This window comes from Condylura cristata, unplaced genomic scaffold (genome assembly GCF_000260355.1).
Source record: "Condylura cristata isolate star-nosed mole 26May11 unplaced genomic scaffold, ConCri1.0 scaffold00017, whole genome shotgun sequence".
Lineage (NCBI taxonomy): Eukaryota > Metazoa > Chordata > Mammalia > Eulipotyphla > Talpidae > Condylura > Condylura cristata.
The window spans coordinates 30,061,482-30,088,289 of NW_004567118.1; the positions used below are offsets into that span (position 1 = coordinate 30,061,482).

General features: G+C 38.7%; 1 protein-coding gene across 2 annotated transcripts in view; it reads left to right on the forward strand.

The window, feature by feature from the left end:
- Positions 1 to 26,808, forward strand: part of RABEP1 (rabaptin, RAB GTPase binding effector protein 1) — a 95,560-nt gene that overhangs the window by 958 nt on the left and 67,794 nt on the right. The window contains exon 1 of one of the 2 annotated variants that reach the window (XM_004684734.2): positions 6,740 to 6,997. The exons of the other annotated variant lie outside the window; for it this stretch is intronic. Within the exon in view, the coding sequence (XP_004684791.1) occupies positions 6,964 to 6,997 (34 nt within the window). The 5' untranslated portion in view covers positions 6,740 to 6,963. Of the gene's footprint in view, positions 1 to 6,739; positions 6,998 to 26,808 lie in introns of those variants that run through there. 2 annotated transcript variants of the gene reach the window in all.

Below are 26,808 nucleotides of genomic sequence, written 5' to 3' on the forward strand. Positions count from 1 at the left end.
TTGACAAAAACAGAGCTCTTTTCTCTACAGCAAAGCCTCATATCAGTAAGTCATGCCCAAACATGTGACCATTTTCTTCCCTGGTATCACGCTGGATGAAACTGCCATCATTTATCCCTGACAATGGCAGAACCTCTTAACTGGATTCCCCACTTCCATTTTTACCCCCCCTATAATTTATTCTTCACAGTAAGTAAGGTAATCCCTTTAAAAGTGTAAATTGAACCACAACAGCTCTCCCATTTAAAACTTTCTGATCTCTCATATAGATGAGTCAAACAGATGTTACAAATAAGACAATAGACCCAAAATTAAATCACTTGTACTAAGTCTTACGTTACCAAGCCAAGATTTTTGTTCTTATAACTTTTTTTTTTTCTTGAGGGAATGTTGGTTTACAATATTGTATGATGTCAGATGTAGGATCACACTTCTTCGGATGTATGTTATCCTACCACCCCCATAATCAAGGTACCCACAGTCCTCCACCATAGCTCATAGGATACCCTCCAAACCTTTATTTGCTACCCTTCCTCACCTCCCCTCATTCTGGTATCCTGAATTCTGTGGTCAGACTGGTAGGATTTGTTAATGGTTTGGTTCTGTCTGATCCTTTGTTTTATTTCTCTATACATTTTGTTGACACCATTTAGTATTTGTCTTTCTCTTTCTAATTTACCTTGCTTAGCATTATCCCACCTCCACTTCCATCCAGAATAACAAGAGTTCATCTTTTAAAGCAATATATATGGAATACTGATTGGGTATATATTACATATATTCATGTCACCATAAAATAGTGATAGTTTTCCTTCTTTCCCAATGTGGGTGCCTTTTATATCTTTCTCTTGCCAATCCTTAATATCAGATTAAATAAGATTTAAGAAATTGAATCTTAAATCAGCAAACCAGGAATCGCCTAACCAGCAATCAGTAGGTAGTCTGCCTGCAAAAACTCCTGCCATCCCCTTAAAGAAAGTGACCTTGTAATCACCAGGCTGCTTTATCTAGTGTAACTTCTTATAGCCACTCCTTCTGCATGTAAAAGTCTCTCATTTTACACAGGTCCTCAGAGTTCTTTTCTGTTTACTAGATGGGATGCTACCCAATTCATGAATCATTGAATAAAGCTGATAAAATATTTAAGATTTACTCAGTTGAATTTTGTTTTCTTAACACGGGATATAATTTAGTTCCTGTTGTGGCATCAGTGTTTTCCAGAACTGACTCTGGCCTCCCTCTTCTTTCCTTCTCATTACTCTGGCTTTCCTTTGCTCTATTCTGGTCCCTGGTCATTGTGGTTTTATTTTTTTTTTTTGTCTCTTGGACATACTAGGTTTTTCAATATTATTGATGCTTTTTAAAGTTTACTCTTTTTGCATGAATATTCTTCTCCATATCTTCTAATTGCTGCCTCCATCTTCCCACTAAGGTAGCTCCACTCCCATCTTCTATTCTAGTTAATTTTCTTTAGTCTCTCCCTTTGGAGAGGTATGAGGAAATTTTTCTTCTTTCCTTACAATGATTTGAGGTTTTCTTTTCTCTTGCAACAAAAGTAATTTTAATTAATATATTTATAGGAATTTATAATTAAGATAGCATTTTAGATTATTGGAGAAGTAATGATTTGGTCACAATTACTTGTCTACCTGAAAATAAAATTAATTCCCCTAGCACCTTACCATGTAAAAGGCTATTCCTGGTAGCTTAAAGAGGAAAATATGAAAAACCGAAGCTATAAACATACTGGGAAAATGTTCACAAAATCATCAACCATTTGTAGATTTGGAGTTGATAAAGTTCTTCTTGGATAGAAGAGCTATAGAAAGATAAAATTACAATTAAAAACTTAAAATTCTGTAAATAATACTATTAGTATTAATACTAAAAGACAAATAACAAACTGGAAGAAGTACCTCATATTTTACATACAAAAGATTAATATCCAGAAGAGTTTAAGAGCTCCTTTAAATCAATAAAAGACAATAACCAGTGACAAAGGTTCAAAAATGTGTAAAATCTATGGTAGATAATGCAAACTGCTCATGACATGTAAAATAACTCCTTACCTCATTGATATTGAGGAAAATGTTTATAAAATATCATTAATACACAATCTCTTGCCTATCAGGTTGGCAGATGTAAAGAAAATTAACAAAAGCTAGCAATGGTATGTGCGAAGACGTTCATACATTATATTCTTGTTAGTAATTTGTGATAACAAAAAGGTATTTATGATCTTTGACTTTAATAATTCCAAGTGTGTAGTATATATCCTAAAAACATCTCATAGAGAAGTGTCTAAATATATGTGCATATTCCTGCTGCATTGTAAATAGTGAAAAATTGTAATTAACCATATACTAAAATGGAGACTGGGAATCAAAAGATTGAATAGAGTGAATAGAGTTTTATGCACTGGTCTTTTTTTTTTTTTTTTGGAAAAAACCAAGTTCAGAATAATATATTCAGAAACATATAATGTCAAAACCCATAGTTACCATAATTAGATACAGAAATATGTTTAATTGCAGGAAAAATTATGAACCACTTGATTTTATCTATGTAAGGAACAATAAAACAGACAATGTGGTTCTGCATGTTCATAGATGCATAGAAAAACATCCAAAAGGATTCATATAAAGCTGATAATAATAGTCCTGGGGAGAGTTGTGGGGTTGTATATGTACAGGAGAGAAGAGGCTTGGGGGTATTTTTGCTTTATCTTCTTTTTTTTAATTTAGGACTAGAAACAGAATTTTGAAAAGGATATAGAAAAATATATGATAAAGTAACTTATGGAGATATCACTGAAAATTCTAAAAATAAATTTAATTGGCAATGGCATAGGAGTTAAAGGGGTATTTGTTGGTTTCTGATAGACATGGGTAGCCAGCATTGAGAGCAAAAAAGCATATGCTTTGGAGTCAGTGACACGTGATGTTGAAATCTCATTCTTCACTTACTGTGTAACTTGGGCTGGTCAATTAACCTTTCTAAATAGTGAATAGAACCTGTTTCAAAGGGCTGTTATGAGGGCTGATGAGATCACACAGGCAAAATCTCTAGCATGTAGTAGTCACCAGGTAGTTAAGTGATTGAGTGTTATTAATGGTAATGGTTAAAAACTGTTCTATAATCCAATGAGAAATGAGAAACAGATTAACGGTGACCAAATCAAATCACAGATTTAATCTGCAGATTGCACATACAGGTGACTAGCAAAGATTTTTAAAATTATTTGTTCTATCTACTTCTAATGTTACTTATTCATCCATCCATTCACTTATTCAACCAGTATTTACTGAGCATTTCTTATTTTAGGCACTTGTGTATGTTAGAAATGAATCTTCCCATTTTCTGGGAGTTGGTATTGTTCCCCAGTGGGAGAAAGACAAATTTAGTCTGCAGCATAGCAGTAGAGTCACAAAGTCAATGGGCTCAGGCAGCTTGGGTCTGATTTCTAGCTATGTCATTTATTAACTCTGTTCTTAGGAATTTTTTAACCTTTTTGGTCTCATTATCTATAAAATGAGGTTGACAGCAGTTCCCTCACCCCCTACATTCCCACAGTAAGGTTTTTTTTTTTTTTAAAGATTTAGTTATTTATGCATACAGAGCTGGGGTACAGGCCAGAGGTGCAGGGGTGGTGAGAGGATTCACCAGAGACAGAGTGGGGAGCAGAACAGGTAGATCAACCAAGCACACTGCTGAGGGGAGCAGCAGGCAGGTCAGGAGAGGTCTGCTGCGACATGTGGGTCACCTCTGGGGTGGGGGATGGAACTCCCACTGTAGTGGTTGTGGACAGCTTGCAGTGCTGCATCCTTCCTTACTGGCTGCACCACCAAGGAAGGCTAGCCCACTGTAAGGCTAAGATGATTAAATGAATCATCACAAGGAAAAAGTACTTTGCACATGGTATATACCAGTAAATGTCAGCCACTTTAATTTCCAGGCAATTATGTCACTATGTGGTTGCCTTAAAAGGGGAATCCTGAGAGGAGAGACCTCAGTGGATATAAAGTTACTTATCTTTCTAGCAAACTACATATATTTAGTAATAATGGATTCCTTTTGGTATTATTAATGAAAAACTAATATAGAACTAGAATAAGAACTTCCAATCAGCATGAGATAAGCAATGCAATACACTTCTGTCCAAAGCAAAGAAAGAAACTTGACATTTTAACCTTGGGAAATTATCTAGTGTAAATGGGACAGTTCCATTAGGAATTCCTTTTATAGCAAGGAATTCTCTGACCAATTGCCAGTCAGTTCTGCTTGTACATTTGTAGAGACAGGGAGCTCACTCCCTGGAAGTTAGCCTTGTCTCTCTGGTGAGTTCTAACTGAGAAAAAGTTCTCCTTTAGGTAGAGCTAAAGTCTGTCTTGCTGCTATCTCTGGCCCTACAACACAACTGTATCCACTGTCCTCCAGGGTCTGATTATAGTCTTCATAGCCCAACACATTTTCTCCCCTACCCATGCTCCCCTCTCCCCTCCCCCCTTTCCTCTGATATCTCCACATACTTTACACAGAATCATTTTCAGTTTCCTCATTCACATCAGCTGGTCATTGTATCCTTGTAAGTAATGGTGCCCCAGAACAGACACAATCAGCATTGCTGATGTGACCTAATCAGGGCAAAGTGCTTGAGAGGCCTCACCTTCTATAATCTACACTTTATGATTCTAACAATAAAGCACAGAAAACAAAAAAAAATGTTTTCTGGCAGCTGCATTGAATTTACTCAATTTAAAGCCTGTAATTGGCAAATAACCCTAATATTTCTCACCTAGACTACAATACTAAATTTGTTTCCCGATTTAGAATTAAATGGAATCATGCTATATGTACTGTTTTATAATTTGCTTTTTCTCTGAAGATTGTGAGATTCATTTATGTTGAGTAGGCAGTTGTAGATTGGTCATTTTCCATGTGGTAGAGTTGTTTGATCATTTTAGAATGTATTTCCTTAACCTGTTGATGAACATTTGGGTCATTTATTTAATGTATAATGAACTGTGTCACCTTGAATATTCTTGTATGTGTCCCCTGGGGTACATGTACAGTGCAATTGACAATTATTTCATATGTTTAAATCTTATTGTCAATTCTCAATTTCCTTCAGAACATAAGAATCACATTTTTTACATTTAATAAAAGCTTTAAGCACATAACTAATTTTCTTAGGGATAGACACCTAGGGGGTGAAATTGTGTGTTAGGGTTTACATAAAAATATGAAACTGTATATAACTCTTGACTGATTGCAGAATTGCTTTTTTAGGCCGTCTCCTTAGCAAAGGGAGATCTAGATATCTAAACTGGCAATCTAACCACTTCTGAATGACATTGATCTAGAGAACCTGGCTTGGAATCCCAGAGGGGGCAATAAGTGTGCCTCTTCTTCACTGAGAGGAGCCCCATTAGTAAAAGATGCCAATATCTGCTATCTTTGTGACCCTGCCTTGTGTGAGTCATCACAGCAAGGTGGAGGATACACTGGGCTACCCTATGCTGGACAAAGGTCTCACTGCCAAGTGCAAATTTGCTCACCCAGGAAAGTCATCTCTGAGGAGACTGGGGGTGGAGGAAATAGTATTGCCTGCTCTTTTCAAGACACACCACCCATCCAAGGATATTAAACACTCAAGTCTCTATAGAGGCACTCCCCTAATGTGAGCAGGATTGTGAGGCAAATGTACTACAGATGTCTCAAGTTTACCTAAATTATTTAAAATTATTGTCATTCCAAGTAATAGTTCATCTTAATGTACTTTTAACATTTTTAAGCAGGTGAAAGACCAGGTTCAAATTTAGAATTCCTGTACTCAGGTGTATGTGCTTGAATAAGGTAGAGGAGCACCCGGCCTATGGGCTGTTAGCTCATGGCCCATTACCCTGTATTCCTTTCTTTGTTCTGCGCTAGGGGTTCTGTAGGCTCAGATCATATGCTCAAGTGCTGTATCACCTCCCCCAAATCAGTTACTTTTAGGAATGCTCCGATACTGCCATAGTGAAGATGAAGAGCGGCTTACAGCATCCAGGAACTTGGGAAGGAATTTCTGAGTTCATAGGGTCCCGGAACTTGATTCTGCAGGGGCACAGGGGCAAGGCGCGCATGTCCCCGGGACCCTGTAGACTCCTCATTCGGTGGAAGGAGTGTGACCAGAGGTGCCTCAGGATTGGGGGTACTGTATGCATATCGTTCCTCTTAGGAGTGTAGGTAATGTGGCCAGGCTGTTTCCCCAGCATCTATACCAGCAGCTGCCGCTTAAGCAACGTTGTACATAGATGCTTAATGGAACGTAAGTCTCAAGCAGTGCCTCATGCATTATTTCATTTAAAATTTTCTTAGTCATTGTACAGATGAAGGACAAGAAGTTTCAAGAGGTAAAACGACTCGCCCAAGGTCACAGTTAGAAAGGGTAGATTTGCACTCCTTTTGCCAGCCGGCCTCCTCTTTGGTCCTCCTTTTATTTTCCTTTGTTTCTGTGCTGAAGCTGTCGACTGTGAGGTGGCCCTCTAAGAGGCCGGATTTTCTTCGCGCCCCCCCCCCCCCATGCTCTCCTTCGTATCCCACTGCTCCCAGCTTCCTCCTTGAAGCCTCGCTCCGGCGCGGAGCCGCGGCCTCGGCTCCTCCTCCAGTCTCGGCTCCCGCCCCGCTCCCCCTCCTCAAGGGAAGCCCCGCCCCTCCCTTAGGGCGACGTCACGTGCCGCCCCATCCCCCCGCGCTTGCGCACTGCTTATTTCCCGCTGTCAGGATGAGGAGGCGGAGGTCGGCGCTCGGGTCCGTCTCTGCCCGCGGCTGTGGCGGCACCGGCGGCTCCAGCCTTAGCGGTTCCTCCCAGGGCGCTGGCGGCGGCGGCTTGGTCGACGCCTCTTCCGCCAGCTGATCCCGCGGCAGCGCTGGACGCCGCTTCCCCGCCCATCCCCGTTCCCCGAGGCCGGCCACCTGGCCATGGCGCAGCCGGGCCCGGCTCCTCAGCCTGACGGTGAGGCGCCCACCATGGCAGGCGCGGCGGGCGCGGCCTGTGCTGGGCTAGCGTCGCAGGGGGTTCCTCCGGGTAGAGGGAAGGGCTCGCTCAGGACGAGGGGGGTCGGGGGGGGGACCCCTGCTGGGCAGAGGTGGGAGCGTGTGGGTTCCGGAGCTGGCTGCGCGCGAGGGTGGCGCGGGAGCCTGGGGCAGCCTGGGGCAGCCTGGGGCTGGGCGGCCGCCGCTGGGGAGGGGGTTGGAGGCGCTGGCGGGTGGCGGAGGAAAGGGCGTGGGGGATCTGGCAGAAGCTGGTAAGCGTGGAGAGCGAGCTACTTGGGTAGCGGTGGGACTGGCACGTGGGTTTCTGCCCGTGGGGTGGATGGAAAAGGGGAACATGCGCTGTACTCGTTAGAGGAATTGCCTTAGTTATTGGTGTGTGCCCCCACCCCCCGTTCGAATTCTTGCTACAGATCGCTGTGCGCCTGGTTTTGTGATATAAAACTAATTGGGAACATTAACTGGATTTAGTGGCGTTCTTTGAAGCTGGGTGGTTTAATAGTAAATTCTGGGGCCTGAGAGGCTAGAGGACCTAGATCCTTTAACTAACAAGCCCTAGGCAAATTCCTTTACTTCTTTGGATTACAGCCTTCTTGCTCATGAAAAGAGGTTCATTAATGCCTTTATATATTATTTATAAAGATGCAAGTGTGTACAATGATTATTATTATGAGGTATTTGGGAATAATGAGATTGGTGTCTGAGAATGTTGAAGTCGAGGAAACGGTGTCTTTCATAGCACTTTTATTTTTAGAAGGAAAATGAACCCTAAATAACTCAAGTTGGATGTCAAGAGTTCTTCATGAACCTCTGGGAAGTGTACTATAAACTCTGCTTTAGGTGATAATTGACCACATCCTTCCACATTTTGCTACCTGGAGTAATGTTTGGAAATAATGTGGGGTCACCTTTGGTAGGGTGCTACTGAATCATGTTGTAAAGTATTTACAGGTGTTTTTCTGTAAACAGTAAGAGTGCTTTGTATCTCTAAGTGTGAGCACAGTGTCTGGATATGGTGTAGGTCTTGTAGTAGGTACTTTAAAAACTTGCCTTTGCGTAAGGTTGTTTTTTAAATAACCTTTCATGGAAAATCTTGCTTTGTTCTTGCCTTTGACTGAAACAATGTTATCAGATTTTAAGGTTTAAAGCTATCTACTTTCTTGGAAGTGTCCTTCAAAGCTTGTTAGCCTTTAGTTTTAGGTTTTGTTAGTTTCCTATGGAGAGATATCCAGTCTGCTGCATACACCTGGAATTGCAGAAGAATCTGCTGGCTGTTTGTATTTAAGTGGAAGAGAAGTTGGGTGGGGTTGGGGGGGCATTTCTGGTGGTTATCAGAAGAGACAGGGATAGTTCAAGCAACATTTTCTCACCTTTTGCATTTGGTGTCATGGAACAAAACTGCTTTTCCACAAATCCCTCATTGTAAACCACAGACAGAGGCAGAATAGAGAGTGCTCCAGTGGCTGGCTTCTGGTTCTGTTCTGGAGGGGGTAGTATACTTAGCCAGCTGCTTCCTTCTCTTGAGTTGCATGGAAACAAATGTCTAAGGCAGCTCAGGTGACATGACAGTCTGGAATAAAAATTCCCTGCCTCCTTTAAGATGAGAAATGGTTTTCCTTGTACATAGGCAGAAGTGACTAAGCACTGAAAAGAGGCTAGGAGAAATTCGGTTTAGGACTGTATTTTTGCTAGTTTTGGTAGAAATTTATTCCCTGTTTTTCAAATTCTGTGACTCTAGGATGAGATTTGGTTTATATAAATGCCACTATTTACTTTCAATTAGTATAAGCAGCTACAGCTACTGTTTAAAACAGAATTTGAGGTATTTGAGTGCTTTGTGTCATTAGATGGTCATTTTGGGGATTTTTTTTTCTGTTTGAATTTGAATAGACCATTTCTTAGTACTTTTAACTTTACACACGTTTCCTTTCTTTGTTGATTAAAAAAATACAGAATTCTTTTTGTCAAATTGAAAGAATGATAACTGCTTCATTTTTTACTTATTCTTGCCTTTGACACATTCGAAGCAATTGTGTTTTATGTTGACAATTGTTCTCTTTGTTTTTCAGGTAGATATATAGAGTAAGAAAAGATTAGATTTGTGTATTAATTAAAATGTAATAATTTTGTTCTTTTAAATTATTTGGTAAATTTTTTTTAGAATTTAGTTTTCAAGCAATCTTTATGACCAAACAGTTCAGCTGATTTCATTTTACCTTGAGAATTCAAAGACAATAATCATGAAAAAAATTTTAATTTTAGTATCTAAGTTATAAGAAACATTTGCTCTGATTTTACACCATTACTTTTTAAATTTAAAAGCACTCCTAAAATTTCTCCATTAAGAAAGTATGTATATTAAGAAGTATGTGTTCTATCCACTGAGTTTTCTATCGTTCTTGATTTTTCTGTAGTTAAATAATGTACTGCCTTTTACCCCTGAAAAGGACATGCTTTAAACATAGAATCTGCAACTTGTCTATTTCTTTTAATAAATGTTAGCTGTGATTATTATGTATACTTGTAAATGATTATGTGGCCTTGTACTAAAAACACTGCAAGCATGATCTCAGGCAATCTTCCTATCATTGAGGTAGATACTAAAGTATTATTTCTATATTATTGATGAGGAAACTGAAGCATAGTGAAAAAAAAATCCTAGAGTTCTAGATAGCTAGATAGTGGGAGAGCCACAATTCAGTAGACTACTTTCCACAGTGTTAACAGATCTGCCTCATTCTTGTTAGGGTAGCCCATCACATTCGTATATTATGGGCTATTTATTTTACTGATAGATAAGTAGATTTTTTTCAGTTTTTAAAAAGTTACTAAGTGTGTGTTTTTAAAAGATTATCTATTTTATCTTAGAAGAACTGGGGTTGAGAGGATTCACCAGAGACAGTGGGGAGCAGAACAGGCAGATACACAGAAACAGACCACAAAGGGATGCAGACAGTGGAACAGGCGAAGTCTGCTGTGCCAAGTGGGTTAGTTCCCTGGCCTGGGGATTGTACCCAGGCCCTTGCTTTAGGCCCCTCTGATACTTAACTCCCACATCACCAGGGAAGTTTATTCATTTTATGAGCAGTGCTTGTACAGTTTTACAGATGCTCTTGCTTTTGTAAGACTATTGAACTGAAGGTAATGAGCTTTGAGTAGTTTAAATTTTAATAATGGTTGCTAGATTTTTCTCAAAAAAAGGTATCAGTTTATATACCTGCCAGCAGTATATGAGAGGTGGATTTCCCCTATAATCATATAAGATCTGGATAATATTAGATAAAATTGTTGTTTCCTGATAGATTTAAGAAGTTATGTTTTTCAATTAAATGTCTCATGCTTTTTCTGTGCAAAGCCCAGTGCTAGGGTCTAGGAAATAAAATGACCAATAAAACCAGACCCAAAAGGTAGTGAATTAGATGCTTGTTAATTAGATAATTCCACAGACAAGTCTAAAACTATTGAACAAGTATGAATGCCCACTACTTGTCAGGAAAAATTCTAGATATTTGGAGTATATCAGTGGGTAACACAGATGACAAATAACCCTGCCCTAGTGTGGGAAAAACAGATTAGTTGTAATTAAACAACATAAGCAACTGATATCTATTGTTAAGTGGTAAGTGTCATGGGAAAAAAATAGAGACAGGGTGAAGGGGGATGAGTTGGTTAAATAGGGTAGTCAGAGTAAACTTACTGAGATGACTTTTGAGAAGACTCAAAGGAGAGAGAGGGATCAATTTTTGCAAATGCCTTAAAGGAAGGCGTATATCTGGCATATTTGAGGAGTGGCGTGAAGGTCAGAGTGACTAAAATGAAATACTGGGGAGGGGCTTGGGGAGAGAGGAAGAGAAAGAATAATAGGATATGAGGTAAGAGGTAATGGGGTGAGAAAGGAGAATAATAGGATATGAGGTTGAGAGGTAATAGGGTGGAGGCAGAACTTGGAGGGTTCTAGTATTATAAGGATTGGCTTTCACTGTGGGAAGTTTTGAGCAGAGTGGTGATGTGATCTGATATGTTTAAAAGAATCAGTACAACTGATATTGTTAATAGAGCAAAGGTGGCAAGGGAGGCATTAATCCAGGAAAAAGATGAAGATTGAATCAGGGTGTAATGGTGGGGGTTAGTTTTTGAACATATGGCCAACAGGATTTGGATTAGATAAGGGATGCCAGAGAAGTATCTGGGATCATGCAAACATTTTTTGGCTTAAGCACCCTCACTGCAAGCAAAAGAACAAGAAGATCTATGAAGGAAGGTACCTTTTTTCAGTTTTCTTATTAAGATAACTAAATTTCTTACAAGTGGTAGTCTTACTGCAGTTTGAATGTCTGTAGAGAACTAACTACCTCCTAGTTTTTCCTTTAATTAAGCAGAAACTTGCCTCATCATAACTTCTCACTGGTTTTAGTTCTCTAGGATCAGAGTGAAGAAACCAAAGGCATTCTTCCGCATGTTTATCTGAAGAAATTTGTTGGTAACATGTCTTATTTTTGTTTCTCCTGTCAGAGGGATTTGAATCTACTTAACATTTTTATTTTTTTGACAGATTCTAATTGTTAATGACTTTTGGTGGTCCCTTGTATTCTCTAGATGTAGTTAACCTATAGGGAGTATTAGGTTTTGAGCCATCATTGAAAGAAATGTTAAAAAACTAGTTATCTTTACTCATTTTACAGATCATGCAACTATGAACTAAAGAGGTGGAAGTGACTAGTATTGTAGGAGTCATTGTAAGAATTTAGGACTGGAATGGGGTTGACCTCTTTTGGTTGCTGCTGCTTAAATTTATATAGCATGAACTTTCTAGATGCCTCATTGTGACATGACGTGGTAAGAATCATAAACTTGTTATATAACTTGACTACAATCAAACTGCACAAGACTTTTTTTAAAGATTTATTTATATATGCATACAGAACTGGGGTACAGGCCAGAGGTGCAGGGGTGGTGAGAAGATTCAGAGTGGGGAGCAGAACAGGTAGATCAACGAAGTACACTGCTTAGGGGAGCAGCAGGTGAGGTAGAGATAGGCTCCACCATGTGGATCACCTCCCAGGTGGGGATCGAACTCAACAGCGAGGCGGCCTTGGTCATTCACAGTGCTGCGCTTTAACCCACTGTGCCACCAACGAGGGCCCACACAAGACTTTCTTGATACTCTTTATTCTTTAATATATATTTTTAATACTTTATTTCATTTTACTTTTTACATCTTTTCCCATCTCAGTTGTAATCCCTGTGGGCTTTCCATCACCAACATTTTCAGTGTATTTTTAAAAATATATTTAAAAAAATATATATTTAAAAAATATATATGCATACCGAATTGGGTGCACCAGAGACAAGTGGAGAGTAGAGAACAGGCAGACAAATGAAGTACACTGCTGAGGGGAGCGGTGGGCAGGTCAGGGGAGGTCTGTGGCACCATGTGGGTCAGCTCCCTGGCTGGGGATTGAACTCCTGCTGAAGCAGTGGCCACTAACTTTCTAGTGCTGCACCCCAACCTGTTGTGCCACCTGGGAGGACCCCCTCCCTCGGTTTGTTTTAACCAGGAGAATCATACTAGTTCATAATTAAGTAGCAACTGATTTATTGGGAAGCTACAAATAGCTGTACTGGACTGTGTATTAACTTTTTAAAAGTATTATAGACTAGATACTGTACTAGCTGGGGACACAGATATGATTATAATAAAAAAATAGTCCTCTTAGAACATTTTTAGATCTACAGGAAATTATATAGAAAGTACAGAGAATTTCCATACATCCCTTTCCCAAGGGGAACTCCTCCATAAGCATTCCTACCATAGGGTTGTATTTGTTACAGTTGAATCTACATTGATACATCATTATCAATCAAAGCCCATTGTTTACATTAAGGTTCACTCTTGGTGTTGTATAATTACTGGTTTGGACAAATACAAGGTGGCATGTATCTACCATAGTAGTGTCATGCAGAATAATTGTCATAAAAATCCTGTGTTCCTCCTATTCTTCTTACCTCCTAAATCCTTCCCACCAATTTTCTTTTTATTGTCTACATAGTTTTGCCTTTTGGAATCATACAGTGTGCCGCCTTTTTAGACTAGCTTCTTTCACTTAACAATTTACATTTAAGTTCCTTCATATCTTTTCATAGCTTAATAAATCATTGATTTTTGACTGATTAATACTCCATTGTATGGATATACCAATTTAATTATCCATTCATCCATTCACCTGTTGAAGGATATTTTGGTTATTTCTAAGTTTAGAGCTGCCTTATTATTATTATTTAAAGATTTATATATGCACACAAGAAATGGGTGTAGGCCATAGGTTAGGGGTGGTAGTGAGAGAATTCACCAGAGACAGAATGGGGAACAGGTGGATCTGCTGAAATACACTGCTATGGGGAGCAGCAGGTGAGGAAGGAGAGGTCTGCTGCGCCATGTGTGTTAGCTTCTTGGCTAGGGATATAGCTTGATAGCACTGGAATTTAGCCCCTGCACCAGCAGGGAGGCCCATATAGAGGTACTTTACTGTAACTTTTTGTGTGAATATGGATGTAAGTTTTCAATGTGATTGTTGGATTCTATGGTCAGAGTGAGTGACAGTGACTCATTTTGCATCCCTCTAGCAATGACTGAGAATTTTGTTCCTCCATTTCCTCAGTGTTGTTGTATGTTTTACGTTTTAATCCTTACTGTTGTACATTAGTATGTAATTTTAACTTGCAGTTCTCAAATGACATATTGAGTATCTTTTCAGTGCTTCATCGTCATCTGTTGTATCATTCATTGGGTGTCTGTTTAGAATTTTCCCCCACGTTTTAATCAGGTTGTTTATTTTCTTGTTGATCAGTTTTAGGGATTCTTTGTATATTTTAGATAATAATTCTTTATCAAATACCTTTTTGTCAGTATTTTCTCCCAGTCCGTAACTTGTCTTCTCATTCCCTTGTACAGGTTTTCAATTTTGATAAGTCGTTACTTTGGTGTTGTATCTAGAAAGTCATTGCCATACCATATGTAGTGTAGACTTTCCCCTACATAATGCTCTAGGAATTTTACAGTTTTACATTTTATGTCTGTGACTCATTTTGAATTAATTCTTGTGAAGGTTGTAAGGTCTTTATCTGTTCATTATATTTTTGACATGTGGATGTCCAGTTCTAACAGTTGTTGAACTCTTTCTCTCTACGTTACAAATCAGTTGACTGTATTTGTGTGGATCTATTTTTGGGATTTCTGTTATGTTCCATTGATGTATTTGTCCATTCTTTCATGCTGTGTTTTAAAACTTTCTTTTTTAAAAAAAGATTTATTTATTCATGCATATAAGAACTGGGCTATAGGCCAGTCATGTGGGGGGTGGGGTGAGAGGATTCACCAGAGACAAAAGTGGGGAGAACAGGCAGATTGGCTGAAATACACTGCTGAGGGGGCATCAGCTGGTGAGTTAGGAGAGGTCTGCCATGCCATGCGGGTTACCTGCCTGGGGGGTGGGTGTGGAACTCATGTTGTAGTGGCTGTAGATAGCTTTTTAGTGCTGTGCCCTGTTTTTAAATATTCTTAACTAAAAAAATTTTGCCCTAGCAGATACTTAGGGCAAAATAATTAGTAAATGTATAATATAAAATGTCTAAGTTCATAACTTCTTAGATAATAAACACCAATAAAGGCCTTAGTATGTTTTTCCAGGTTTAAAAAATTATGCAATCTAACCCTTTAAAAGGGGTATCATGCTACATATGCTGTTAAGTCCCACTGATGAATATTTGTGCCATTACGATAATGTGGCACATTTTTTGTACATCTTCCACACTTGTGTGTTTTGTGGATAAATTCCTTGAAATGGAATATGATTGTTTAAGAATTTAATGGCAGGGCCATCCCTGGTGGTGCAGTGGGTTAAAGCATGCACTACAAACTGGCTGCAGCCGCTTCAGCACGAGCTTGATCCCTGCCCAGGGAGGTGACCCACATGGTCCTGCAGACCTCTCCTTTCTCGCCTGCTGCTCCCCTCAGCAGTGTACTTTGTCAATCTGCCTGTGAATTCTCTCACTGCCCCTGCGCCTCTGTATGCATAGGTCTGTATGCATAAATTAATCTTAAAAAAAATTTTTTATGGCAAAGCCAAAAGAATCATTCAAAAAGGTTTGGCAGTTTATAGGGATGGGAAGACTTAGTTTCTTAATTTAACAAGTCAAGTTCTTTGCATCTGAGAAAATTGACATTTTTGGTCAAGTGTAGCAAGTATAACAAAATTTATCCAACTTTGTTTTTAATTTTTTTGTAAATTAAAAAATATTTATTTATGCATTAAGAGCCTGGGTGTAGGCCAGAGGTGTGGGCAACCGGGGGTTGTGGTAAGGATTCACCAGAGACAGAACGGGGAGGAGAACAGATGAATGACTGATAGACACTGCTGAGGGGAGCAGTGGGTGAGACAGGAGAGGTCTGCTGTGCCTTGTGAGTTTGCTCCTTGGCCTAAGAGCGAACTCCTGCTGCAGTGGCCGCTGATAGCTTCATAGTGCTGAGATTTACTCTTTGAGACACCAGGGAGGCCATGTTTTTTGATTTCAGGATCCTTTGAAAATAAAACTTATTTCTGTGATTTACCATGTGTTTCCTTTATGACTCTTTTCTTCTACCTCTTTGTATTATCTGTGTTTCTAGTATTTTAAGTATTTTATCACTTTGGGATTTATTTTGATTTGACTAAGAGAGGAATCCAATCTTGCTATTTTCAAATGGCTAGCCAGATATTCTTGACCCATGTAGTGATTAATCCATTTCTCCCCCATTGATTTTGAAGTGCCACCATTTCTTATATGCTAAATATCCAGGAATACCTGAATCCATTTCTGGTTGGCTTGTTCTTCAATTGATTTATCTGTTCTGCTGTCATACCATGTAGTTACAATTACTTTCTACTTCCTAATGTTTTAATATTTTAAAGAGCCAGATATCCTTCATTATTCATTTTCTGTAATTTTCCTGAGTTATTCTTATATATTTATTCAGATAAAATTTGGAATGATCATATTAAATTTGCCTACCATGGTTCTCATCTGCCATATAAAGGAAAGGGAGGGAGAACTTAAAAAAACAAACTCATTGAGTTTATAAACCAAAGGAGCATGTGTATTTTTTAAGAATCGTTTTTGTAATTAAATGCCTAATGGCACTTTAAATGAATTAATTATAATTTAATTCTTCTAATTCTTAGTGTTGGTAGTATCCCTGTTTCACAGTTGAGGAAATGAAAGTGTAGTACTTCTTCAGGATCCAGTTTCCCGTGACTATTTTTATTCTACCCACTATCTCTCAGGTCACATCCACCTAAGTAAACTGTTAGGTCATTAAAGAGGAGTCAGAATGAAGCCCCAAGTTGCTTTTTTTTTTTTTTTTGATCATAAAGTACAAAGAAAGTGTAACTGGACTTAGCCATAATTCTGGCATCTGGAGTATTTTGTAATTTTAGGGTGCTTCTGATCATGTTTCATAGCTGTAAATAAACGTTTTAAACAGTCATTGCACATGTTCTGCTATTTTTGAATATGATACCTAGTTTCCCTGTGTTTTTTCAGAAAACATTGGTTTTAAAAGTATCATAATTGTAACAATTATCTTCTTATAGCCTATTTTATTATTTGTAAAATCTTCTATTAATAATGCTATAGGAGGGCCCTCCCTGGTGACGCAGCAGGTTAGAGCGCAGCACAGTAAGCTGGCCGCAGAGGCTTCAGTGCGAGTTTGATCCCCCGCCTTGGAGGTGATCCACATGGCGCACAGACTTCTGATCTGCCCACTGTACCCCACAGCAGTGTATTTCATTAATCAGCCTGTTCTACTCCCTATTCTGCCTCTGGTGAATCCTCTCATTGCCCCTGCACCTCTGGCCTGTACCCCAGTTCTGTATGCATAACTAAAACTCTAAAAAAAATGCTATAGGAGACATCCTTGGACATTAATCTTTGATCTCATTATTTCTTAGAGTTCTCAGTCAAGAAGTAGGAGTTTGTGAGATATTTTCCAAATTGCCTTTCAAAGATCTAGTTCTAGCTTATATTTCTGACATAAGTGTCATGTCTGTTAGTGTCACCTCACTATTGTTAAGATTATATACATATTAACTTTTTTTTTGGCGAATATAGGAAAAATGGTATCTTGATGCTGTTTATAAGCCATGTTTTTAGTATTATAGGCCTTTAAAAATACATATGGCTATTTGTTTTCTTTCCTTACACATTGACTTTTTTTTTTTTTTTAAAATACTTATTTATACATTACAGAACTGGGGTACAGGCCAGAAGTGCAGAAGCAGTGAGAGGATTCACTAGAGACAGTGTGGGGAACAGAACAGGCAGATCTACAAAGTACACTGCTGACGGGAGCAGTGAGTCAGTCAGGAGAGGTCTGCTGCGCCATGTGGTTCACCTCTGGGGCGGGGATCGAACTCATGCTGAAGTGGCTTAAGCTTCTCAGTGCTGTGCTTTAACCAACTGAGCCACCGGGGAGGGCCCCACATTGACTTTTTATCCTTTGCTATTTTCTTTTTATTTTGTTCCTGTTAACATACATTAACCCATTTATTATAAACTGGCAATATTTCAAATTGTGGGACTTCTGCTGGTCTGATGGCAGACTTCCCTGTGACTGCAAAAGTGGTGTTGTATGTCCAGGCACCATCAGCTACCATTCTGATGCAGGAACCATACTGCCAGATCCCCACAGCTCATGTCTTGCTTTTCCATAAAGGGAGCAAGTGTATTTGTTGTCTTGTCTAACTTTGATTTTCTTTGCCATTTTCTTGAGGGGGAGGCACTATAATGGGTCTCGTATTTACCATCAGTTCTATCTTGCATTTGGCCATGTCATACACTATATCAGAGCCCAGAGACTTGTTATTTCCTCATTAATTTATAAGTAAATATTTCATTATATTAGTCTTTTTCTTTGTTTCTGATATTTTCTGTTTGTCTCTTTGTTTTATTTTGGCTTTTTGGTGACTTATGATACAGAGAAGCTTTAAGATTTTATTTGAGCAAGCTTGATGATGCTTTGATACTTTCAAAGACCTTTCTATCTCAAATAACCTCATATTTTCTGTTTTGTGTTTAAAATTGTCTTTTAACTACTTAGCTAGAGCTTCCCCCCAGTATCACTTGAAATTTTTAAAAATTTAATGATGTACCATAGTTTACATGGTTTTAAATACTTTGAAAGTACAGGATTTCTCCCCTCAGGTGTGGTCACCTTCCTCTCCCATCACAAAAGCAGCAGTAGTCCATTTGCTCTCCCCTTCTATCCTTTTAAATTGTTTGTGTATGAGTGGTTTATCAAGTGTCATGTATTTAAATCAATTCCTGCAAGTAATTTTATAGTTTTGGGTAAAATTCATAATGCCTGTAGCTAATAATCCAGAAAATGTAAAAATGGCATGAAGAATAAAACAGTGATCATCAAAGATAATTTCCATTAACATTTTGGTGTATTATCTTTTTGCATTTTTCATGTATATTAAAATGTATAAAAAGGTATTTAAAATTTAATAAAATGTTACTGAATTCTTAATGTATACATTTCCTACTTAAACATGTATTCATGATGTTTTAACTGTTATTTAAAATAGCAGGATACTATGCCATTTTATGAATTTCATAATCTTAAATAATCCTCTCTTGGTATTTTAAGTTTTATTATTCCCTATTATAGATAATACTTCAGTAAGTATTGAGTTCATGTTTCTAAATGTTTGTGCAAATATTTATTAGTAGTAAATCCCTACTAGTAGTTTCAAAGGTGATACTTATATATATTTTTAATTTTAATACATTTAACTGTCAGTGTATTATTTTTTTTTAAGATTGATTATGCATATAAGAACTGGGGTACAGGCCAGAGGTGTGGGGGTGAGAAGATTCACCAGAGATAGAGCAGGGAGCAGAACATGCAGATCTGAAATGCATTGAGGGAATCAGTGGGCAAGGCAGGAGAGATCTGTGCCACTTGGGTTACCTCTCTGTCCTGGGATCAAACTCATGCTGCAGTTGCTTTTGATAGCTTCATAGTGCTGTGTTTTATTCCGTTTCTCCAGCAGAGAGGGCCCTGTCAATGTATTCTTTCTCCAGTTTCGAATAGATATACCTCAGAGCAGCTGGAACTCCAATTGCTAGTGGTTTAAACAAGAGCTTAAGATAAAGCAACTTTCAAATGTTGAAGGCTGTCCAAATTCCAGATTCCTTTTATTTTCAGCTTTGCTTCTCTGTGAATCTGTTCCTGTTTTTTATTTTTGTCTTACAGATTCAGTTTAAATCTTTCAGTATTTTCCATTATTTACATTGTTCCATTTCTTGGATTCTGTTTATGCATAGTGGTCATACTTACATTGACTATATTGAATATACTTTGCTTCCTTTAGCTGCTTCCGCTTTAGTTGCTTTACTATTTTCCTTTTCTTTGTAATTCACTGAGATTATTAGGTATTTTTAATCTAACAATTGAACAGGTGTATTAATGTTGGACAGCTTTTGTATGCTTGGGATAAACTCAACTTTTGTTTGTGTTGGATTCTATATATATTTAGATTAGATTTGCTAATGTTTTAAAATTTGCAACTGTATTTGTAAGATTGATAGTGTTACATTTTGTTATTTTGGGTTTTGGTATCTTGATTTTACTAGTCTACTAGTAAAACATGTTCAGAGCCATATCATCTTTTCCTGTGCTGAGTGCAGTTTAAATAGTACAGGAAATATTTATGCTCTGTAGACTTAATAGAATTTGTTATGTATAGATCTTAATTTGCTTGGTCATGTTTCTATTAAACATAAGATTATTTCTAATATTAGGAATTTTAACTGCTGCAGTCAACATTCTTGCAATTAAATATACATACATCCATGATTACATCTTCAGTGTAAATTCTTGGCAGTGGAATTGCATGGCTAAAATACAGGGTTTTAGGGCCCTCCCTGGCGTTGCAGTGGGTTAAAGCATAGCACTAAGAAGCTAAAGCCACTGCAGCATGAGTTTGATCCCTGCCCTGGAGGTGATCCACATGGTGCTGCAGGCCCTCTCCTCACCCGCCTGCTGCTCCCTTCAGCTGTGTACCTTGTCAGTCTGCCTGTTCTGCTCCTCACTCTGTCTCTGGTTAATCCTCTCACTGTCCCTGCACCTCTGGCCTGTACCCCAGTTCCATATGCATAAATAAATAAATCTTAAAAAAAAAGTTATACAACCAAGATGAAAAAATGTATACAATTAAGAATGATGTTAAAAAAAGTGTCATACAGTTTTAAGGTTTTTGGTATTGATTCTCAGTCATCCATCTTTAAATATACCCTGGATTTATTTTCATTGGGCATGATCAGGTGACATAATCACAGAGACAACCACTTTTGAAAGTGGAGTTTCTTACATTTTCCAAGAGAGAGGTGCACCCATGTTACACAGTGTCCCAAGGGGGAAGTATGAGGGTCATTTAGGAAGCAGTGGTGCAGGGAGAGCATGATGTGATTTCCATGGACAGAGTTTAAACAAATTTAGGATTGGATAGTTTTGATTGTGTTGATGGACTCTGGTCTATGAGGATGGTCTATGGTAGTCTGGTACTAGCCTTTGGGTAATTTAGGGCAGCAGAAATAGAGCAGTCAATGAAAAGTTTTTTTTTTTATGTATATTTTTACATCATTGTTAATTTTTTTTTTTTTAAAACAGCATTTGCTTTTTTTTCTCAGGTGTAGTCCCCATAGAATTTCCACCAACAACTCACCCATACACCATCACCATAGTCTCTTGTATTGGACAACATGACACTTATGATAAAGAAGTGGGAGTTGTGGAGTGCCTCTTGATGCATACCCTTCCCAGGGTGGTCAGGCTTTCTGCGCTTGATTGATTTGAAAGACACCTTATAAGGTTTGGCTCCTATGACTGACTGACTGGTTTCTGAAAGGCAGTTCTGACTTTGTATGGGAATGCAGAATTGCAGGTAACAATAATGGTAGCCTAATAGGCTGTTTAGGACTAGCAGACCCACAATAGTCTCTTGTGCTTCTCCCACTCCCTTCTCAATTCCTCTGCCTCCCCCCACCCTTTGCGGAATGTCTGATTTATAGCTGTTTATTTTTTTTGTTATTGTTCTCCCCTCCCAATCCTTTATTTGGCTCTGTATTCCTCCTATAAGTGAAAACATTCTATATTTTTCTTCCTTTTGACTTATTTGAGCATAATTCCTTCTAGTTCCATTCATGTTGCTATGAATGGCATTAGTTTGTCCTTTTTGATTTCTAAATAGTATTCCATTGTATGTATGTATCATGTCTTTTTGATTCAAATATCTATTTTTGGGCATTTGGGTTGATTCTAAGATTTACCTATTATAAGTAATACTGCAATAAACATAGGGTTGCAGGTATCCTTCTGAATAAAGTCTTTGTGTCCTTTGGGTACAATTGCTGGGTCATGTAGTAGTTCCATTTTTTGTCATCTGAGGAACCTCCACACATTTGCCCATAGTGGTTGGACTAGTTTGCATTCCCACCAGCAGTGTAGGAAAGTTCCTTTCTCATTACATTCTTGCCAGTATTTGTTATTGCTAGTTTTCTAAATAGGTGCCATTCTCTCTGGCATTATTTTGATCAGTATTTCCTTGGTAATGAGGTATATTGAAAATATTTTCATATGCCTGTTGGTCATTTATTTGCATTTCCTCTTTGGAGAACTAGCTCTAAGGATCTTCTGCCCATATTTTGGCTGGAATACCTTGTTTTATTGAGTCTTTGTATATCTTTGTGATCAATCCCTTGTCAGTTGTGTGGAGTGCAAAAATCTTCTCTCAATCAGTAGAGTGTCTGTTTTGGTTAATGTCTTTTTTGCTGTACAGAAGCCTTTTAGTTTGATGTAATCCCAGCTGTTTATCTTTTCCTTCACCCTCTTTGCTCTGGGGAATGAGTCTTTAAAGATATTACTAAAATGTGTGTCTTGTGTTTTTCCTATTTTTCTTCTATATATATTATGCTTTATTTATGCATACAGAACTGGGGTACAAGCCAGAGGTACAGGGATCGAGAGGATTTGCCAGAGACAGAGTGGGGAGTAGAAGAGGTGGATTGACTGAAACACACTGCTGAGGGGGCCAAGGGTGAGACAGGAGAGGTCTGCTGCACCATGTGGATCACCTCCGTGGTGGGGATTGAACTCATGGTGAAGTGGCTTTAGCTTCTTAGTGCTGTACCACCAGGGAGGGCTGAGCCTGGTATCTTTAAAGGAAGGAAATCCACAAAAAGAGTTGGCAATTTTGTGAGCAAAATCTCATGTAGATGTACATTTCTTTGATTTCTGTTTGCATTTAGAATTTTTTTTTTGCAAATGGAATTTTTTTAGCCTTAAAATATTGTTTCTTTTTTCTTTTTAAAGATTTATTTATTTATGCATACAGAACTGGGGTACAGACCAGAGGTGGCAGGGGTGGTGAGAGGATTCACCAGAGACAGAGCCGGAAGCAGAACAGGCTGGCTGACGAAGTATACTGCTGAGGGGAGCAGCGGGCCGGTCAGGAGAGGTCTGCCGGGCCATGTGGATCACCTCGGGGGCAGGCGGGGATCGAACTCATGCGAAGTGGCCTTAGCTTAGCGCTGTGCTGTAACCCACTGTGCCACCAGGGAGGGCCCTTGTTTGTCTTTTTATTGATCATTAAGAATTTTATTTTTAAGGATCATACCCTACTAAATATAAGTTTTTAATTTTTTTTTGTGAAATACGGTTACCATACTTTGAATTAGTTTTACAAAGTGGTCAAAGGAGAACAAGTCATGGGGGGTGGTGGTGGTGGTAGTGTTTAATGTGTGTATTGCTACCTCCCAAAAGTTGATTTAACTATCAGTAGTTGATAAACCATATATATGTGGACCACACATGCTATTGACACTTCAAAAACTTTAAAAAATGTGTAAAAGACATTAGCTAACGAAGTCCTTCATCTATTTATTCCTATAACTACAATATTTTTTGTTTAACTGTTATTGAGTGATCTAGTTGAATTTAGACCAAGATGTCAACATTTCTGTATGCGTTGTCTTCCCCTATTAAAAAAATGTTTTTTAGACTTTGACTTAAAATATACCCATGAATATTTTGGATACAGTGTTTGATACTTGATAGAAGTACTTGGCCTTGTTGTTCTCTAAGATTTAAATTGTTTTATTTTTGTGAGAAAGAGCTTAAGGAGGTACCTAAGAAAATACTAAATAAGTATTTAAGAGAGCAGACCGTTCTTTTTACTTATTTTCTGGGCTGTCAGCTTAATTCACAAATTTGGATCCTTATCTGTTTATAACAGGTTTTACACCTTTGTCGTTATTTACATTTTGGGAAATATATTTCCTTGCTGAAGAAGACTGTCCTGAGCATGCAATAGACTAATAAGAATGTGTTTTTGTCTAGGCCTTTACCTAGTGCTGGGATGGTTACCTTGGAATCCATAGGGACAATACAGAAATTTATGAACTCAATTAGGAGTAAAAAATGAGTATTTCCATGAACTTGAACTGTACGTTGTAGAATTGTTTAGCAGCATCTATGGCCTCTGTGTGCTAAATACCAGTTGCTTGCACCTTCTAAATACCTCTTTGTAACAACCAAATGTGTCCAGACATTGCCAAATGTCTCATAGCGAGCAAAATCACTCAAATTTGAGAACCACTGGTTTATTATGAAATGCTCTAAAACCCTTTACCATTCTGATATAAATTATACAGACTTTAAAAAGTATAATTTCCTTACTGATAATAATTTATAGTTATATGTAAGTGAACACTATGACTATGTAAAACAACACTCCTAGGAGGTGATGTCATACTGTTTATAAATTTCTGTTCATGTAATACTTAAATACCATATTGACCTTCTCTATTAAATGCCTGTTTTCACATAGAAATCTGTGTAGGTCTTAGAACCAAGCATCTCAAGAGTTTGAACCCAGCTCTGCCACTTACCGGGTGTATAACAGATTAAGAGATTACTTCATTTCTTACAGAATATTTCTTCATCTATACCTGGGAGTGATAATGTCTTCTTTGTGGCTTAGTTTAAAAAATTTAATGGGGGCCCTCCCTAGTGGCGCAGTGGGTTGGAGCACTGCACCGCGAAGCAAAGCCAAGCTGTGGTTGCTTCAGTGTGAATTTATTGTAAATGGTAGAGCTGGAATTAAAACTCTTTAATTCCAGAGCCTGTGCTTTTAATTATTATGCTACATTGCTTCCTGTACAATTCCTGTTAGAATTTTATTTTCTGCCTTTGAGACCGCGTCACCCATAAATATTAACGTCAGCACTATATACTTAAATATTTTTGAAGATTTATTTATTTATGCATATAAGAGCTGGGGTGTAGGCTGAGATGCAGGGTGGGCGGTGGTGAGAGGATTCAGAGATGGAATGGGGAGCAAAACAGATCTACTGTAATACACTACTGAGAGCGGATGAGACAGGAGAGGTCTACTGTGCCTTGTGGATCACCTCCCTTCCCTGGGATAGAACTCGTGCTGTAGTGGCTACAGATAACTTCTAGTGCTGCATCTTAACCCTTGCACCACCAGGGGTGCCCTCCTTAAATTATTTTACCTGTTTCTTTCCAGAGACATACAATTTTCTTTATCCATGTATAGGCAGGATAGCTGTTTTCAGAGATTCTGATTCCTCTTTGTGCTTGACCTTGATACTTCCGAAAAGCTCATAAATAATGCAGTCAACTTTCCCTATAAATAAAATATAACCTTTGTTATTATTTATTGATGGAAAACTTTTCTTCTGGTAAGTAACTCCTATGTTATTGTCTTTTAAAAAATAACACAAGTGGGCCCTCCCTGGTGGCGCAGCGGGTTAAAGCACAGCACTGAGAAGCTAAAGCCACTTCCACATGAGTTTGAATCCCGCCTGCCCCGGAGGTGACCACATGGCGTGGCAGACCTCTCCTGACCAGCCCGCTGCTCCCCTCAGCAGTGTACTTAGTTGATCTGCCTTTTCTGCTCCCTGCTCTGTCTCTGGTGAAGCCTCTCACCGCCCCTGAGCCTCTGGCCTGTACCCCAGTTCTGTATGTACAAATAAATCTTAAAAAAAAAAAAAATAACACAAGTGTGGGTACCTCCTTGGTGGTCTAGGGTTAAGTCTCACCCCTGTCATCCATATCCTGAGTTTATTGAACCCTGCCTCACTTGCTGCTCCTCTCAACAGTGTATTTCAGTCAGTCTGCCTGCTCTGCCCTTCACCTTGTTTTCTGGTGAATTATCTCACTACTTCCCATCCCCTGCCCCGCACCTCTGGCTATACCCTGTTCTTTTATGTAAAAGTAAAATCTAGGAAAAAATATTTCTATTAAAAAAGCACAAGTGTGGGAATTTAAGAAACTACAGGTATATTTTAGATTTTCTGTTATAATGAAGGACAGTGTGTGTACAGAGAATTTGAGTTTTTATAGTATAATCAAACATAGTGTTTTTTTTTTTTTAAAGATTTATTTATTTATTTGTACAGAACTGGGGTACAGGCCAGAGCTGCGGAGGGTGAGAGGATTCACCAGAGACAGAGTGGGGAGCAGAACAGGCAGATCAACTAAATACACTGCTGAGGGGAGCAGCGGGCTGGTCAGGAGAGGTCTGCCACGCCATGTGGTCACCTCCGGGGCAGGCGGGATTCAAACTCATGTGGAAGTGGCTTTAGCTTCTCAGTGCTGTGCTTTAACCTGCTGCGCCACCAGGGAGGGCCAGTATAATCAAACATAGTTTTAACAATTCCGTTCCATTAGACTCAACTTTCCTTCCCTCTAGATGATTAAAAAACTTCGGAGTGTTGTAAACCACTTACAAATTCATCTTAAAGAAATTGGTAAGGGGTCTCCCTGGTGGTACAAGGGGTTAAAGTGCAGCAATATGAAGCTATCAGCAGCCACTGAAGTACAAGCTTGATCCCTGTCCGCAGAGCTGATCAGTTGGTGCAGCAGACCTCTCCTGTCCCACCCGCTGCTTCCCCTCAGCAGTGGATTTCAGTCAGTCCACCTGTTCTGCTCCCTACTCTGCCTCTGGTGAATCCTCTCAACCCTCTACATCTAGATCTTGCATGCATAAATAAACCTTATCAAAAAATTGGCAATAGCCAGAAATAATTTAACTTTTATTAATGGTTCTCCATTGAGGATAGTATGTGTGCATATGTCTAATAACCCATTGTCTGGGTTGGTGGAGGAATGATTTTTTTTGGTACATTATTTTCCAGCCAATTATGCTTTAGACTCTCAAGCACAGAAATGACAAGACTTAAAAAAAGTTAACATCTTTATATGGAAAATTTTTGAACACTTAAAAAAGCAGAAAGGTTAGTATGCAGTGCCACTGCCCTGACTTTGTCATGATTACTAATGTATATAGCCAGTCTTCTTTCACTTAAAACCCTTTTCCCATCGTCCCTATGGGATTTTTAAATGGGAAATTGTCCCTATGCGATTTTTAAATGGAAAATCTCACATTATGTGATTTCATTTGGAAACATTTCAGTATATTTGTACACATAGTGACAAAACTAATATAACACCTCAAAGTAGCTAATAATTCTTAATATCACATATTAAGTCAGTGCTGAAATTCTCTAAGGGTCTCAACTTCAAAAATTGAGCTATTCAAGGCCCTCCCTAGTGGCGCAGTGGGTTAAAGCACAGCACTAAGAAGCTAAAGCCACTTCAGCATGAGTTCTATCCCCACCCTGGAAGTGACCCACATGGCATGGCAG